The 17370-nt window shown below is 40.0% G+C and overlaps 1 protein-coding gene and 1 long non-coding RNA gene across 5 annotated transcripts in view; one reads left to right on the top strand and one right to left on the bottom strand.

Annotated features, from left to right (window-relative positions):
- Window positions 1–17370, top strand: part of CDS1 (CDP-diacylglycerol synthase 1) — a 92516-nt gene that overhangs the window by 58478 nt on the left and 16668 nt on the right. For 3 of the 4 annotated variants that reach the window (XM_039541448.1, XM_039541446.1, XM_039541445.1), the window contains exons 4-8: window positions 651–748; window positions 946–1085; window positions 3134–3192; window positions 8694–8776; window positions 11291–11378. In XM_039541448.1, coding sequence (XP_039397382.1) covers window positions 651–748; window positions 946–1085; window positions 3134–3192; window positions 8694–8776; window positions 11291–11378 — 468 coding nt within the window. The remainder of the gene's footprint in view (window positions 1–650; window positions 749–945; window positions 1086–3133; window positions 3193–8693; window positions 8777–11290; window positions 11379–17370) is intronic. The other variant, XM_039541447.1, reaches the window with a different exon arrangement.
- On the bottom strand, window positions 10676–14867 carry LOC120406539. The gene is made up of 3 exons (XR_005599338.1): window positions 14541–14867; window positions 12598–12676; window positions 10676–10845 (listed from the first exon to the last, which is right to left on the bottom strand). It is a non-coding gene; the product is annotated as an uncharacterized LOC120406539 (long non-coding RNA).

The raw sequence follows: 17370 nt of genomic DNA on the forward strand, positions 1-17370 counted from the left end.
TTTTTCGGGGGAGGCGGGGGAAAGACAGGCCATGAGGAATGTGTATAACAGAGCCTGGAGATGCACGCCCTTGAAATCCTATACTATGGACTTTTGAAGAACTTAACCCGGGTGTTGGCACCACTGTATCCCAAGTATAGACAATGTTCCAGTAGCTTATGGCATTTTTAACACAGTGCAATTATCTGTGATCTGTTGAAAATCATCTTTAATTTACCTGATAGTAAAAATGGGTCTGGTTGCAGGAGCCTTATGTGCTCTTACAGGCAAATGTTTAAAAGTGATATTTAATAGTTCAAATGACAACTTCCCTGTGTAAATATTCAACTTTCAAATTATCTACATTCTTTAACCGTATATATGTGTTTCAGTTTTTTTGGTGATACAAAAATTATTCATTAGAAAAAATTGGTAAATATAACTTTTCCAACCTTGAGAAGTAATAGCCTGATACATCATTTTGAACAATTGAAATGGGGTAATAATTGTACCCATTAGTTCTATTGAATTTGACCCCAAATAAATGTCTCTAGCTGCCCACATAGGTCATGGGGAGCGGGGAGAACACCCCTATTTTGAAACATCTATGGAAGGTGTGACATGTAGTGAGCCATTGGAATGTAGAATAATTCTTTCTATCTTAATTTCAGGTCTTGAGCATTCAAGTGAAGTGTTTCCATGAAATCATTACTATAGGCTACAGAGTCTATCATTCCTATGAATTACCGTGGTTTAGAACCTTAAGCTGGTAAGTAACAAGCAAGAATTTCAATCAATGGAATTATTGACATTTTGTTTGCATTTAATTTGCCCAATAGCATCTGTTTTATTTGCCTCCGTTTGTACTTTTTGATAATGTTTCTTTTGTTAAAAGAATCTAACAGTACAGGAAAGATATTTTAATAGTCCAGAAAAAATAACCAGTACTTGTTGTATATGTTATAGGTACTTTTTGTTGTGTGTGAACTATTTTTTCTATGGAGAGACAGTGGCAGATTACTTCGCTATGTTTGTTCAGAGAAGAGAGCAACTTCAATTCCTAATTCGCTACCACAGGTTTATATCTTTTACACTCTACTTGACAGGTGAGTTTTTGGTAAACCATTCCCAATTCCATCACTGGTTAATGTATTCTTTTCAGTGGTGGTGTTCACATTTGTATGTATTTGTTTGCACTTCAAAAGTTCGTATAATTTCGTGTAGCTTTCCTCACATTCCATTACTTTCTCTCCCCCTTGTTAAAGGAAACCAGGTGTCTGTGTTTTTTTTGCCAATGAAAAATTGAACATAACGCTTTGCATTCCATTAGATTTCAGGTGGTGGTTGCTGACTAAAAGGGGGTTGCTTAGAAAGCAGAAGATTGTGCGGGAGAGGGACTAAGGCTTGTCATAAATGAACATATATTATTACTGCTGGAGATGTCAGACTACATGCTTTGTACTTTTATCTGTTTGGCTAGCCAAGTCAAGGGTGATGTTTCTAAACACTGTGGGGGCATAGTGATAGTTGAAACAGTCTGAAGGGAGTGTGTATTATGACTCATTAAGAACATAAATTGTCTGGTTAAGGAACCTAATACTGGGTGTGAAGGCAGGGTTCTGTTTTGACTTACATATCAACAGAATTTTTATCCTAGTTCCAGTTGCAAAGTTGCTTGTGGAAAGCCTTTGTCTTCTAAGGCTTGGCTACAGCGCGCGCTGGCAGCGCGCGGCTGGCGGGCGCTTTGAGCGCTAAAGTAAGCGCCAGCCAGCAGCGAAAAAGCCTCTCCCCTGTCTCTCCTCCCACATCCTGTGGGGAATATAGGGACAGCGGCGGGGGGCGCAGCGCTGGGGGGCCACTGCCACACTGCTGGCGGCGCAATTTGCGCAGCGCTGCGCAGAGGTGTTGTTTCACACCCTGCTGCAGCGCTGCAAATTTGTAAGTGTAGCCAAGCCCTAATTTTGCTCTCAGTTAGGAGCATAGAATTTGCAATAATGGACCAGGCTAGTGATCCACTGGGGCCTGTTCCAGATTTGTCTGAAAAACATGCAAGAATCCCGAAGTGGGAAAGTATGGAATAACTTGCCCACAGGAAAGAGCCATTCCTGAGTAGTTATTTGAAGTACGGTGTATGAGCAGTTCAGATTATTACTTTCAATGTATATATTACCTTGCATTTGTTAACACTGAATTTTATCTAGCATTGTGTTGCTCATTTAATCTGTTTGCTTCTTCTGAAGCACCACAGTCACCTTTCATCTGGATTTATTTTGTCATCTGCCTATTTTGCCATTTTACTGTTCCTCCTGTGTTTCAGATATTTCATAAATACACATTAAGCAATCTTGGCCGTAATACAGAATCTTGTGGCACCTCACGGTTTAACCTTTTTCCAGGTTGAAAATTGACGCACTGTTACTCAGTAGTTTGTCGAAGAGACAGAACAATTATGGATCATGGTTTTCATCCATGACTCCTTAGTTTCTTTAATATCCTTAAGATGTGAGCTGTATGGGGGCCACTAAAGTATCTTTGTGGGGAACTAAGGGCCCCTGAGCTCTTCCCAAACTCAGGTCATGCACAAGGCTGCCACGGTGGGAGGAAGAGGTACTGCCATTTCTCATACCAGCCAGGATCAGAGAGATATCATTCCCCTGACCATCAAGCCAAATCCCTGTCCTCTACATCCCTTGGCCATGGGTTGGTGGTGGGGCTACTCTATAAATAAACAAAATACCATTTCTATTTGTTTCATACAAATATAACACTCAGTCTCTTGGGCAAGGGACCTCAAACCTGGCATTCTTCTTTAAATTAGCTCTAATGAAGCGAACATCAGAATAAGATAGCTGTCACTTGTTTTGGAGGAGTTGATTTTTAAAGGTAGTGTAAAATTAATGTATATGGTGACTGTTTTTTGCTGATAATTGAAAGTAACAAAGTAGACATGAAATAATTAATATATTTATGCCAATGAAATTAAATCTCAGTATATCATTTACTGGATATACTGTAATTCTTTAAACTAAAAGCCTGATGGAAGAATAAGCCTCTTCAAAGTAAACTAATTGTTGTATATCGAGGTTCTGTTTATCTGTGTAATTAGAATATAAGATTGCCCAACATGCACCGTTTTTTGTTCTTTGTTGTACAGGTTTCTGCATGTTTGTACTGAGCTTAGTGAAGAGACATTATCGTCTGCAGTTCTACATGGTGTGTATTAACCACTTCTTTATAGTCACTCACTTTGTCATAGAAATCATCAGCAATGTTAAAATGCCTGTCTTGTAATATTGCATGAAAGTTAGAAATATTTAAAAACAAAATTTTGGCCAGTATACTCAGAATAATTGTTTGGAGCAACTGTATTTGGGGTGGGAGTTGAGTTAAGGACCTTTCCATCTCTCTAACTTAATATTGTATTGCAACATATGGCCTCAGTGAATACAAGGCTGTAATTTGTGGTGAATTGTTGATATAAAGTTTGATTTATTCCCTTTCAGTGACAGATTTTTAAAGTTAAAAATGGGTTACTAATTAAAACATGGAAGTAGTACACTTTTATCCTTGGCTCCTAAGGCTGCGAGATGCTTGGATTATAATGGAAGGCAATTCATGCAACTCCAGAAGCCTCTCTGTGTGCCTCTGGTTTAGTCAAATAGCTCAATTCGTTGGCTGGAAGGTTCTTATTGTGACAGTTAAAGGCGAGCTGGAGTATGCTCTGCCAGACTAGATTGTCAATCAAAAAAAAAAAAAAATTGAACCAATGTTTTTATTTCCACCACTGAGTGTCTAAGACTTCCACACAATAAATAATATCCAAAAGGCTGGTTTTAAAAACAAAATCAAACAATCTCCACAGAGCTGTTAAACCATTCTTGGAAAATAATCTAAATTCCATCTCTGTCAGACAGGGAAGTTTAGAAACAGCCTTTATAGAAGCCTGTCCTTATCTTCAAGGTACTCGGTGTTTTGGGTCCAGATTCCCTAAACAATTACAAAAAGTTCCAGGACTGCGGTCAGCAACTCTGGTCCTCTGGCACAATAGAACTGTCTTCTGCAAGGGTAAAGCTCATCGGTACAGGAAACAGAGCTTTCTCTGGGGACGGTCCCAGAATGGGGAATAAATTCCCACAGGATCAAAGAACCATCACAAATCTCGCCACTTTTCATTCTAAGTGCAAAGTGCACTCCTTCAAGAATACATATAATTTCACAGTACTTTCCCCTAGGAAGAGGAAGGAAGAAAGACCAACATGTGACAAATGATAGTCATATCACTTATGCCCTTCTGGAAAGTGTTCAGATGCTCTGGTGGTGAGGGCTGTTTAAGAACCTGAATAGAATGGAATTGGACATGTCTGGAAAGAGGAGTGTAGCATTTGTCTGTGGGAAGGAGCAATCTTAATTAGAGGGGGGAATATTTGCTCTTGGGCTGTATTCCGATAACACAAAAAGAGAGTAATAAAAACTTGACTGGATACCGAAGGGGGGAGAGATCATAGTTCTTGGGTGTGATGTTACTTGAGTGGTGTAATTTAGATGACTATCACACTCACAGATTATATTTTCCAAAGCTTCCAGTCACTTTGAAAGACCCCACCATCACTCACCCCAAAACACGCTTGCTTGCTCACTCACATGAAAAAAACCTTGAATGTTGAGCCCTTTAAGGAGGTGCCCTGGTCACTCTCACAGGAAAATAGGAAATAGCATCTGGTAGGGAAACTGAAGAAAATCCCCACAAAAGTACCTGTTTTTAAAAGTTGAATAGCCTGTTAGTCCCAGGTGTCTAGAGTTCATAACATTAAAAAGGCTTAATTGGTCAGCCCTGGCCAATGATGAACTCTAATTAAGCCTTTTCAATAAATAAAACTTTAAAGCAGCTGCTTTTGGTAAACTTGTCTTGAAATCTGTGTGTGATAGGAACATGTGTACTGATGCTACAAAATACATGCTAATATAATATACTAGTGGAGATGAATTACAGTGTGCTTTACAAAATGACATTCTACTCTAAAAAGTAACACATTTCTAATTCTTACCAGTCCTAGCTCTAGAAACTTAGTTTCAGTAGTCTATAATAAGAGGGCTAACAGTTTGTCATGAGACTTCCATATCTATGTAACATGATACTTCCTCTAACTCAGGGATTCTCAAACTGGGGGATGTGACCCCCTCAGGGGGTCATGAGGTTATTACGTGGGGGGTCACCAGCTGTCAGCCTCCACCCCTTAATACTGCTTCTCCTCCAGCATTCATAATAGTGTTTAAACATAAAAAATGGGTTTTTAATTTTGTAAGGGGGTGGGTCGCACTTAGAGGCTTGCTGTGTGAAAGGGGTCAGCAATGCAAAAGTTTGAGAACCACTGCACTAACTCTTCATTGCCATTGTAATGTTCTAATCCTTAATTGTCTATTATATGTATATACAGAATATCACAGTTTCACATTCTTTGTTTCATTCACGTTAAAATACGTGTATCTAGTTGCAAATAGCAATGTGGATATTTTTCATATTTAGGCATTGCTATAACCTGTGCTGTATGAGATAATTGCTCTCAACTTTAAAATTCTACTAAGTGAATGTCATAGGGCAGCCTCACCTGGGTGACCTCCAGTGCCAGGCCATGGTATGACAGGCATGGATGCCTCAGTTTTCCCTGCAGAGACCCCAGAAATAGTCCTTAAGTACATGTAACCCTTTCAGGGTTAATTACGAAAGTCCTGTATCCATAAATCATAACAAAAGTCCCGCAACCATAGTCCAGACAGTACATTAAGTAGATCCATAGAATCTCTCTGGATAGAAATTCCATGCTTGAATAATAAGAGTAGGAATATATTACCAACCACCTGGCCAGGATGGTGACTGTGAAGTGCCCAAGGAGATTAAAAAGGCTTACAAAAACAAAATATACAATAATAATGGGCTATTTCAACTGTCCTTCTATTGACTGGGAACATGTTACCTTGGAAAGGGATGCAGAAATAAAATTTGTACACACATTAAATGACTGCTTCCTGGAATAGCCAGTCCTGGAACCTATAAGAGGTGAGGCAATTCTTGAGTTAATCCTACATGGAATGCAGGATCTGGTCCAAGAGGTGAATATAACTGAGCCATTCAGTAATAGTAACCACAATATAATTACATTTAACATCCTTGTAGGGGGATAAAATGTCAAAGAAACCCACCGCAGTAGCATTTAACTTCAAATAAGGGAACTACACAAAAATGAGGAAGCTAGTTAAATGGAAATTAAAAGGAACAGCCAGAAGAGTGAAATGCCTGCAAACTGCATGGAAGTTATTTTAAAACGCCTTATAAAGGCTCAAACTAAATGCATACCCCAATTAAAAAAAAAAAAAATAAACCAAAAAATGCCACCATGGGTGAACAACTGAGTAAATGAAGTGGTTAGAGGCAAAAAGGCATTCTTTAAAAACTGGAAGTGAAATCCTAGTGAAGAAAATGGAAAGGTGCATAAACTCTGGAAAGTCAAGGGTAAAAGTATAATTAGGCAGACCAAAAAAGAATTTGAAGAGCAACTAGCAAAAGACACACAAACTGACAATACTTTTACTTTAAAAAAAAAAAAAATCAGAAGCAGGAAGCCTGTCAAACAATCAGTGGAGCCACTGGACAATTAAGCTGCTAAAGGAGCACTCAAGGAAGACAAGGCCATTGCAGAGAAACTAAATGAAATATTTGTACTGGTGTTCACTGCATAGGATGTGAGGGAGATTCTTTTTGGGTGACACATCTTGAGGAACTGTCCCAGACTGAGGTGTCAGTAGAGGAGGTTGTGGAAGAAATTACTAGATTAAACAGTAATAAATCACTAGGACCAGATGGTATTCACTGAAGAGTTATGAAGGAACTCAAATACGAAATTGCAAAACTACTAACTGTGGAATGTACTCTATTGCTTAAATCATCTGCCTGTACCAGATGACTGGAAGGTAGTTCATGTAATGCTGATTTTTAAAAAGACTCCAGAGACAATCCTGGCAATTAAACTTTAGTTACCAGGCCAATTGGTTGAAATGATAGTAAAGAACAGAATTATTACATGCACGATAACGACAATATGGTGAGGAAGAGTCAATGTGGCTTTTATAAAGGGAAATCATGCCTCACAATCTATCAGAATTCTTTGAGGGTGTCAACAAGCATGTGGGCAAGGGTGATTCAGTTGATATAATGTACTTAGACTTTTAGAAAGCCTTTGACAAGGTCCTTTATCAAAGGTTCTAAAGCATAGTAAGCTGCCATGGGATAAGAGGGAAGGGCCTCTCATGGATCAGTAATTGGTTAAAAGATAGGAAACAAAGGGTCGGAATAAATGTTGAGTTTTCATAATGGAGAGTGGTAAATAGTGGGATTCTCAAAGGATCTTTACTGGAGCTAGTGCTGTTCAACATATTCATAAATGATCTGGAAAAAGGGGTGAACAGTGATCTGGCAAAGTTTGTAGACGGTACAAAATTACTCAAGATAGTTGAGTCCAAAGTTGAGTGCGGAGAGTTAGAGAGGGATCTCATAAAACTGGGTGAGTGAACAACAAAATGGCTGGTGAAATTTAGTGCTGATAAATGCAAAATAGCGCACATGGGGAAAAATAATCCATAACTATACATATAAAATGATGGGTTCTAGATTACTTTTACCATTCAAGAATGAGATTTTGGAGTCATTTGTGGATAGTTCTCTAAAGACATTACTCAGTGTGCAGTGGTGATGAAAAAGTTAATATGCTAGGAACTGTTAGGAAGGTGATAATGAAATAGGAAATACCATAATGCCACTATATAAATCTATGGTACGCCTACACCTTGAATGTATATTGGATATATTGGAATTGGAAAAGGTACAGAAAAGGGCAGCAAAAATGGTTAGGGATGTGGAACAGCTTCCATACAAGGATAGATTAAAAAGTCTGGGACAGCTCAGTTTAGAAGAGAGACAGTTAAATGGGATTGGGATAGAGGTCTATTAAAATTATGCTGGTGTGGAGAAAGTGAATAGGGAAGTGTTATTTACCCCTTCACGTAATACAAAAATGAGGAGTCACCCAATGAAATTAATAAGTAGCAGGCTTAAAACAAACAAAAGGAAGTACTTCACACAACGCACAGTCAACCTGTGGAACTCATTGCCAGGGGATGTTGTGAAGGCCCAAAGTATAGGTTCAAAAAAGAATTAGATCAGTTCATGGAGGACAGGTCCATCAATGGCTATTAGCCAAGATGATCAGGGACACAACCCCATGCTCTGGGTGCCCCTAAACCTCTGACTGCCGGATGCTGGGATTGGACATAAGGGGATGGATCACTTAATTGCCATGTTTGCTCCCTCTGAAGCATCTGGCTTTGGCCACTGCTAGAAGACCGGATACTGGGCTAGATGGACCATTGGTCTGACCCAGCATCGCCATTCTTATGTTTCCATAAATCAAGTGTTTAAACTACAGGATGCAAAATTCTAGGTGCATATTGTAGATATATTTCAAGAGGCTTTCCATGATTGTGATTGCTGTGTTTCAGAAATTAATTTAAATTGTTATACATTGTGTGCATACATCTCTTGCATTGTCACTCAACCTGGTCTTTCCTTTGAGCTTCTGTGCAGCTTCTTTAGCTGAAATTCGGTCTTTAACTATGTGTATTGATCTGTGTTTTCACTAATTATGTTGTTGCACTGTTAACAGTTCGCATGGACTCATGTCACTTTGCTGATCACTGTAACTCAGTCTCATCTTGTCATCCAAAATCTGTTTGAAGGCATGATCTGGTAAGGGGACTGTAATAAGCGGACTTGTAATTTTATTGCATATGTATGTATTTCAGTTTGTGTAACTTAGGTCTTGTAAAAGCACTATCAGATGTCTTCATCTACCTGCTAGTAGAATTTAGTCCATTTTACAGTTTTGTTGGCAGAAGTCTAGTAAGGACTACTTTTTATAACATTTTAAAATATCAGAAATTAGTAGAGGACCAGACTCTTTGTATGCTACATTTTTCTTGCAAATCTGAAGGCCTCTTACACTGTAAGTCCAGGAGTAACTCCAGTGAAATTAATAGGTTTACTCTGGTTTTACACTCATGTAACATTGCGCAAAATCTTGGCCCAGAGAAAAATGTCTGCTAGAGGCCAAGGTAAAGATTTTTAAAAAAATGAATATCCTAATGTAGGCTCTTTAATCCACATTTTGGTGCCTATGGCCCCACATCAGCAAGATATTTAAGCACATGAGTAATCCCATCCCTATTCAGCAAAGCACTTAAGCATATGCTCAAGTCCTGTTGAAGTAATTGGGACTTGTCTTTAAAGTTAAGCACATGCTTAAATAATTTGTTGACTAGGGATGGTGGTATTTGCATGTTAGGCACATGTTTAAGTACCTTGCTGAACTGAGAGCTAAAGTAAATGTGTTCTGAGTTTCAAAATTATGAGGACCCAGCAGCTTTCATTGAACTAACTGGGAGCTGCTGGTTGCTTAGCACTACTGTAAATAGGACACTTATCTAGGAGCCTAACTTCAGGCACCAAATTTTGAGTCTTGACCCAAATAATGTATATAATTCTTATAAATAGAAAACCCTCCTAAAGCAATCCTTTATTCACAATCTTCTTTGACAATTGTGCCGGAATGATTGTCAGTAAAAATACTGAATTGTTAAGTGTCCGGGAAGGATAACTTTAGTACACAAACAAGCTTATCTTGTATTACTTGTCAGACTTTGTTTTGCTTGTACATGAAGTTGAGCTAAAATAACCAAAAGGTATTTCCATTTTTTGGTACACAGTGGTCATGTGAACAAGTCAAGCTTTATAGTAAATTATGCTTTTGTGCTTTATCAGGCAATATCAGTTCTTTTTTTTTTTTTAAATACTTAACTTCATATATAAATAGTTCCAATTATCAATAGTCAAAATACTTCTATTTTCTATTTAAATTTTAAGTGAAACTGATTGGGCCATCTGAGGATCAAATAAATCCCTAATCACTTCTGGGCTGGTGTTAACTACAATGGTGTAATTAAACTTTACTACTGCAAAACTAAATTGCTTACTAAAGGCAGGGAATGTCCTTTCACTCTGCTGAACACAGATTGAATTTTGGGCTACATCTTCAGTTGTGAAAGACTAAGCAAGCACGCAGGAGCTCATCTGTGGTCTTCAAAGTGCACTGCCTTGCATTAATTGCTTTTTACTTTCACAGTACACACAAAATTGCAGTAATTGTGGGATTGTTACAGATGAAAGATGCAGTTGGAAAAAAACAGCAAAAAAAACCCAACTTTGAGTGCACTTGCTTAACAAATTCCTTAACAAGTTTTAAAACTTCCTGTATGAACCAGCGTTTTGGGATATTCCACAGCCTCCATAGAAAGCCTATTCCAATGCTTCTAAGGGAGGTTGTGAAATCCCCATTATTGGAGGTTTTCACTAACAGGTTAGACAGACGCCTCTTAGAGATGATCTAGGTATACTTGGTTCTGCCTCAGTGCAGGAGGCTGGACTAGATGACCTCTTGAGGTCCTTTGAAGCCCTACATTTCCATGATTTTTCTGAGTAAGCCTATTACTTATAATTATGTGATTCTGTCAAAGTTCAGCCTGATTCCTTTTCTGCCTGTTATAGGTTTTGTTGTTGCCAGTTACTACTGAAATAGTCAAGTTTTATGTCTGTCTGCAGAAGTGCCCACTATTGTGTCAATGTGCATTTTAACTTTCAAAAGGAGTAAAGGAAGACTAATAGACCAGGAGAAAGTAGGGAGAGAACTCACTGGAGAATGTAGTATATAGCTTCTGCCATAATCCATTACAAGTATTGTATTGCAGGGACGGAAAGGAGACCTTTAAAAAAAATTACAGATTTTTTTTAATAAGGAAGTTGCTTGGCTTGATGTGATCATGTGATCATGTCATTATCTTGTGACTCTGTTCCTGTTTGTTTCTGTTTTTTGTTACGTGTAGTACTGATATTCAAATCTGTTATGACACAAAAATCCTCCAGCTGATGTGCAAATTCAGTACTCAAGTCAAAGGTGCTATATCTAAACACTTTGATAGGTCTTGCTTCCTTTGTTGAATAGAAGCTAAAATAGGTGTAGCTAAACTTCTGGAATTTGCAAAACCAAGTAGGTTGGCTTAACTAGAAACTTACTACATGTTGTCAGTGCTTGATGAATAAAGCAAGAGAATACTACCATTTTTGGGTTTAAACAATGAATATTTTATGTGGTCTTTCAGTTTTAGGTCAGTTTTCCCCACCCTGAAATCTTTCTATTTTATTCCTTAGGTTTCTGGTTCCAATCTCAAGTGTTATCTGCAATGATATTACTGCTTACATTTTTGGATTCTTCTTTGGGAGAACCCCATTAATTAAGGTATTATCATAACAATTCTCTACCCTTTTTAATTTATTGTAAATAAGTAGATACAACTGTCCTGGCATTACTAATATAGCAGACATGCAACAGTCTAACTTTGGTTTTCATACAGACATTCCAAGGTTCATTTAAAACTTATTTATGGAATAACATTTCTCTGGTATTTTGCCAAACTGAATATTAATTTTAACTTATAGCTGTTATGCTTTTTTAAAAATGTAGTCCATATTGTGGCCAGATGTAGGCTTTTTTCCATAGATCACAAATGGGAGATATTTTGTCTGGAATGAGATCTCCACCCTGTGGGGAGTGCCATCTTGGGACCTCATTGCCTCCCAGGCAAACAAGAAAAATACCCTGTACTGCTCCAGAGCAGCACTGGGCCAGGCTCAAAAAGTGACACCTTTCTGCTACCTTGGATGGACCACCTCAGATTTGCCTTTCCTCTCATCCCACTAATACCACGAGTTCTGTGAAAAATTTGCAGGCTTGGATTCTCTTCATCGTGCCCAACTGGCCGAGACCGTATTGCTTTTTGAACCTCCTGAAGATCTCAACCCTTCCTCCCATCAGCATCCAGCCATTTCCAGATCCACTGATCCAACACAATGGTGTAACCAGTCACCCCAACCTGGGCCCTCTGCTATTCATGGCCTGGTATTTGGATGGGCATCAGATGTAGAGTGCTCATGTTGGTGGCGGTCCAATACATTCTCTTCCAAAGCAGGAAGGATTGTATCAGGAGATACTATTTGGCCAAATGGAAATGTTTCTCCTCTTGGTCACGACAGCATCAGTTATCTCCAAAAGCTATTGTTTCCTGTAGTTTTAGACATCTATTCACTCTCAAGACATTGAGCCTATCCATCAGCTAGGGTCCATCTCGCAGCCTTACATTCTCAGGTTGAGGGCCATACTACCTTCACTCATCCGACAACAGAAAAGCAACACCACAATTGGATCTTAATGTTGTCCTTTCAGTCCTTACTAGGTTTTCTTTTGAATGAATAGCCACCTGTTTCATGTCCCACCTCTCAATGAAAGTTGCCTTCCTAGTTACCATCACATCAGCCAGAAGGGTGAGCAAGTTGGGAGCACTCATGGCAGATCTGCCGCATACCACTTTTTTATAAAGAGAATGTCTCTCTTTGCTGCTACCCAAAATTAATCCTTTAAGTAATTTATGAGTTTCACATAAATCAAATCATCCACTTACTGGTATTTTTTCCAAAACATCATGCTTCTGGTGAGGCGAGAAGGCTCCACTGTCTTGATGTCTGATGGGTGATGGTGTTCTATTTGCAGAGAACAAAAGCAATTAGGAAAACATCTAAACTATATATCTCCTTAGCAGAGTAATCAAGGGGTCAAGTATGACTTGCGCAGAGACTCTGCAAATGGATCTCAGGCTGCATCATCCTTTGTTACCAACTAGCATGTATCTCTTCCCTGCCCCCTGCTCTAGGGCGTGCGAGCCTACTCCACTAGAGCACAAGCAGTCTCTGCAACATTGCTACAAAACTTACTTCTACTAGATATATATAGGGTGACTACTTGCAGCTTTATCTGTACCTTTACAAAACATTATGCATTGGTCCAGATCTGTACTGCACATACAGCAGTGGGAATAGCACTATTGCAGACATCCATACTATCTGCATCCTCACACTCACCTCCTGTTTGACTACTGCTTTCTAATCTCCCATGTGTGGAATGCACATAGGGACTATTGCTTGAAGAAGTGGAGGTTACTTATCTGTAACTGAAGGTTCTTCAAGATGTGTGTTCCCTGTCTGGATTTTACTAGCCATCCTTCGACCCCTCTGCTGTGGATCATGACCAGATTTGTGGTATGAGAAGGAAATGGAGAGGCATTGGTCTGCACTGACCTTTTATACCTTCGATTCAGAGAACAAGGAGAGTAACAGCGCATCTGTGAACCAACAGATGCTGCCTATTAAAAATTTTGATTCAGGCACATGGTGCTCATGCCTGTTCATGTGTGGAACACAGATAGGGACTGTACATCTTGAGGAACCATACTTGTTTGCATAGATGCTCATTCTTCAGCTTGTCTCTGCTTTGTAGTGTTAGGGGAGTTTCAAAACTCTATTCGAAGGACCTCCTGCTTGTGATTGTACTTGCAAGACCCTAGAGGAAGTATTGATATGTGTTTTCACTAGATGTAGTGGGTGGTGCAATGTTAGCAGCTTGAAAAGCTGCTGGGTTCAGAACTATTTATATAAATTTTTTGTAAGCTACTTAATACAGCTACATTAAAAGAGCAAATTTATTCAAATTAATGGTAATGTGGGAAAAATCAAGCTTTGTGCTTTGTGGCAAAGTTACTTCCTGTTGGGGTCAGACAGGGATGGGTTTCCCTGTTACTTTTTGATGTGGGCTTCCTGTAAAATAAGCCTTTATGACTTTCTTTGGACTTTCCTAAATCATCAAATATAGGCCACTGACCAGGGCATTGTAGAGTGTGTTGGACAATGTGTCCACTTAAACATGGTAAATCCTATGTCCCTGTATTTCCATACTCTGTGTTACAGTTAACATAATATGATGAAAGAGATTTCTGCGATTAGCAGTCCAGAAAATCTAATATTTATGCCCCAGAAACCAACTGAAGTCTTCACTGATATTATTTCTAATTATATTACTTTCTTTCCATGCAGGCCACTCATTAGAACAGTTACTGGGTAAAATTAAGCCATGAACAATTTTTTTCCACAGTCCACTTCTCCAGTATTTGCTAGTTCTGGAAAATAAGTAGCAGTTTGTTCAAGATCTTCACAAACATAAACACATTTTTTTTCTCTTGGTAATAAATCTTTGGTATTTTACTCATTTGCAAAAAAAGATTTTGCTGTTATCTAGTTCTTTATTCTTCAGTGGTTTTTGTTTTGTTTTGTTTTTTAGTCGATAGTCAGATTCCCCAAATTGTGCTTGGTGACATTCTTATGGAACTAAGTTTGCAGGAATTCTCTTCTTTAGGGAAGTGGTGATTTAATTAGATGAAATCATTGGTTTTTTTAATATATTATTTTGCATATAGCAATCTTAGCTCAACCCCCTCATGAGCTTGGTTTTTTATAATTAAACCTGTACAGTTAGGGCTTATGGAAAGGAACTGATAGTTAGAAAATGACAGACCTTATTAGTTGGCCTTCCTAAAAGTTTCTCCTTGTGTTAAGGAGCTGAGCTGTTAGATCTCTGTAGAGCTTTATGTAAATGTCTTGATGCAATCTACTTGAGGGGTTGTGTACTTGAATCTCATGACCAAACCTGTAATTTTAGGTCATTGTTCTACTGATGCAGGGCAGATAAGGTAGTTCTTCATATTCCAGCTAGCTAGGATAACAATCACTTGGGGTAAGTGGCTGTCGATAGTGTGTGTTTGTGTTTGGGGGTTACTTGCTGTTTGCTGAGCTTGTTTGTCTGTCTCTGTGTGTGTTTGTTTGAAGGACCGTCTGCTGTGGCTGGCAGTTGGAAGCTGCGAGCTTCTAAACAAGGTTTGAAATCTAGAATCCTCTGTTCATTGGCTTAGCCCCACCCCCTGACTAAGGCTATCAGGAAGACCCGGGTTTTATAAAACTGTGAGCAAACAACCTGGGAGCTTTGCGAACCCGAGCCGCTAATAGGGAGTTTTGAGAGGGAGTTTGGAGGGGGAATGGGAAGGGGGCAAGGTACACTTGCCATTCTTTAAAATCTTTAGACTAAACTATAATCAAAATTGTTTGATTTAAACAAAACCCCTATCATTAACCTAGGTAGCTGTAGGAGAGAATGCAGGCAGAAGCCCAGCAGCAGAGTGGGGGGCTATCCTGTTCATTGCGCTCAGTGTAGCATGTATGATTATCTGCCCAGAGGGCGGGTGGCGTATGTGTGCATTTGGTGCAAGGAGTTCCTGGCCATCAGAGACCGCGTACGGGCTTTGGAGGCCAGGCTGGCAGAACTAGAGGAGCTAAGGGAGGCAGAGAGGTATGTTGATGAGACTTTCCGGGACACTGTAGAGTGGCCCCAGCGCTGTTGAGGAGGATGAAAGGCCCAGGGAAGCAGAGCAGTCAACGAGAGTAGAGGGAAACCTTCCCATAGTTGGGACCCTCCTTCCAGATGATGATGGGGTATTGTCTTGCACTGAGGTTACCTCTCTGGGGGAGGAAACTCCAGTCATTAGGAAAAGGCAGGTGTTAGTAATGGGAGATTAGATCATTAGAAACATAGCTGGATTTGTGATGACCGGGAGAACCGTATGGTGACTTGCCTGCCTGGTGTGAAGGTTGTGGATCTCTCAAGGCATCTAGATAGACTTATGTGTAGTGCTGGGGAGAAGACGGTGGTCATGGTACATGTAGGTACCAATGACATAGGGAAGGGTAGGAGAGACGTCCTGGAGGCCAAATTTAGGCTGCTAGGAAAGAGACTGAAATCCAAGACCTCAATAGTAGTATTCTCAGAAATACTTCCAGTTCCACGTGCAGGGCCAGGTAGGCAGGCATAGCTTCAGACTCTCAATGCGTGGATGAGACTATGGTGTAGAGAGGAGGGGTTTAGATTTATTAGGAACTGGGGAAACTTTTGGAATGTGGGAGCCTATACAGGAGGGATGGACTCCACCTAAACCAAAATGGAACCAGACGGCTGGCACTTAACATTAAAAAGGTTGTAGAGCAGTTTTTAAATGAAGAGATGGGGGAAAGCCGATTGCTGCAGAGGAGCATGTGGATCGGACAGAGACGTCTCTTAGAGGAGAGCATATTGATAGAGATTCTCTAGGGCCACATCTACACTACCTGCTGAATCGGCAGGTAGTAATCAATCTATCGGGGATCGATTTATCGCGTCTCGTCTAGATGTGATAAATCGATCCCAGAATCAACGCCCGTATTCCACCTAGGCAGGAGGAGTAAGTGCAGTCGACAGGGGAGCCATGGCAGTCAACTTGCCGCCATGAGGACAGCCAGGTAAGTCGAACTAAGATACTTCGACTTCAGCTACGCGAATAGCGTAGCTGAAGTTGCGCATATTAGATCGATTTCCTCCCCCCGCCCCAGTGTAGACCAGCTCTTAGTTTTAGTCAGGAGGAGAGGATGGAAGAGGATAAAGTAGGGGCCAGGCCAGACAAGAAACATTCACATCAAAAAGAATCCGACACTTCAGAAAAGGACAGACAAATAAACAGTGACAAGTTTTTAAAGTGATTGTACACAAATGCTAGAAGTCTAAATAATAAGATGGGTGAACTAGAGTGCCTCGTGTTAAAGAAGGATATTGATATAATAGGCATCACAGAAACCTGGTGGAGTGGGGACAATTAATGGGACACAATCATTCCGAGGCACAAAATATATCAGAAGGACGGAACAGGTCATGCCGGGGTGGGGGGGTGGGTAGGGGAGGGGAGGGAAGAGTGGCACTATATGTGAAAGAAAATGTAGAATCAAATGAAGTAAAAATCTTAAACGAACCCACATGTTCCATAGAATCATATATCAGAAGGGTAGCCGTGTTAGTCTGGTTCTGTAGAAGCAGCAAAGAATCCTGTGGCACCTTATAGACTAACAGACGTTTTGCAGCATGAGCTTTCGTGGGTGAATACCCACTTCTTCGGATGCAAGCAGTGGAAATTTCCAGGGGCAGGTGTATATATATGCAAGCAAGAAGCAAGCTAGAGATAACGAGGTTAGATCAATCAGGGAGGATGAGGCCCTGTTCCAGCAGCTGAGGTGTGAAAACCAAGGGAGGATAAACTGGTTCTGTAATTGGCAAGCCATTCCCATACATACAGTCCCCAGCTCAAACCCCTCCAACGCATCATCAGGGATCTACAACCCATCCTAGACAATGATCCCACACTTTCACAGGCCTTGGGTGGCAGGCCAGTCCTCGCCCACAGACAGCCTGCCAACCTGAAGCATATTCTCACCAGCAACTGCACACCGCACCATAGTAACTCTAGCTCAGGAACCAACCCATGCAACAA

The sequence above is a fragment of the Mauremys reevesii genome, linkage group 5 (genome assembly GCF_016161935.1).
Source record: "Mauremys reevesii isolate NIE-2019 linkage group 5, ASM1616193v1, whole genome shotgun sequence".
Lineage (NCBI taxonomy): Eukaryota > Metazoa > Chordata > Testudines > Geoemydidae > Mauremys > Mauremys reevesii.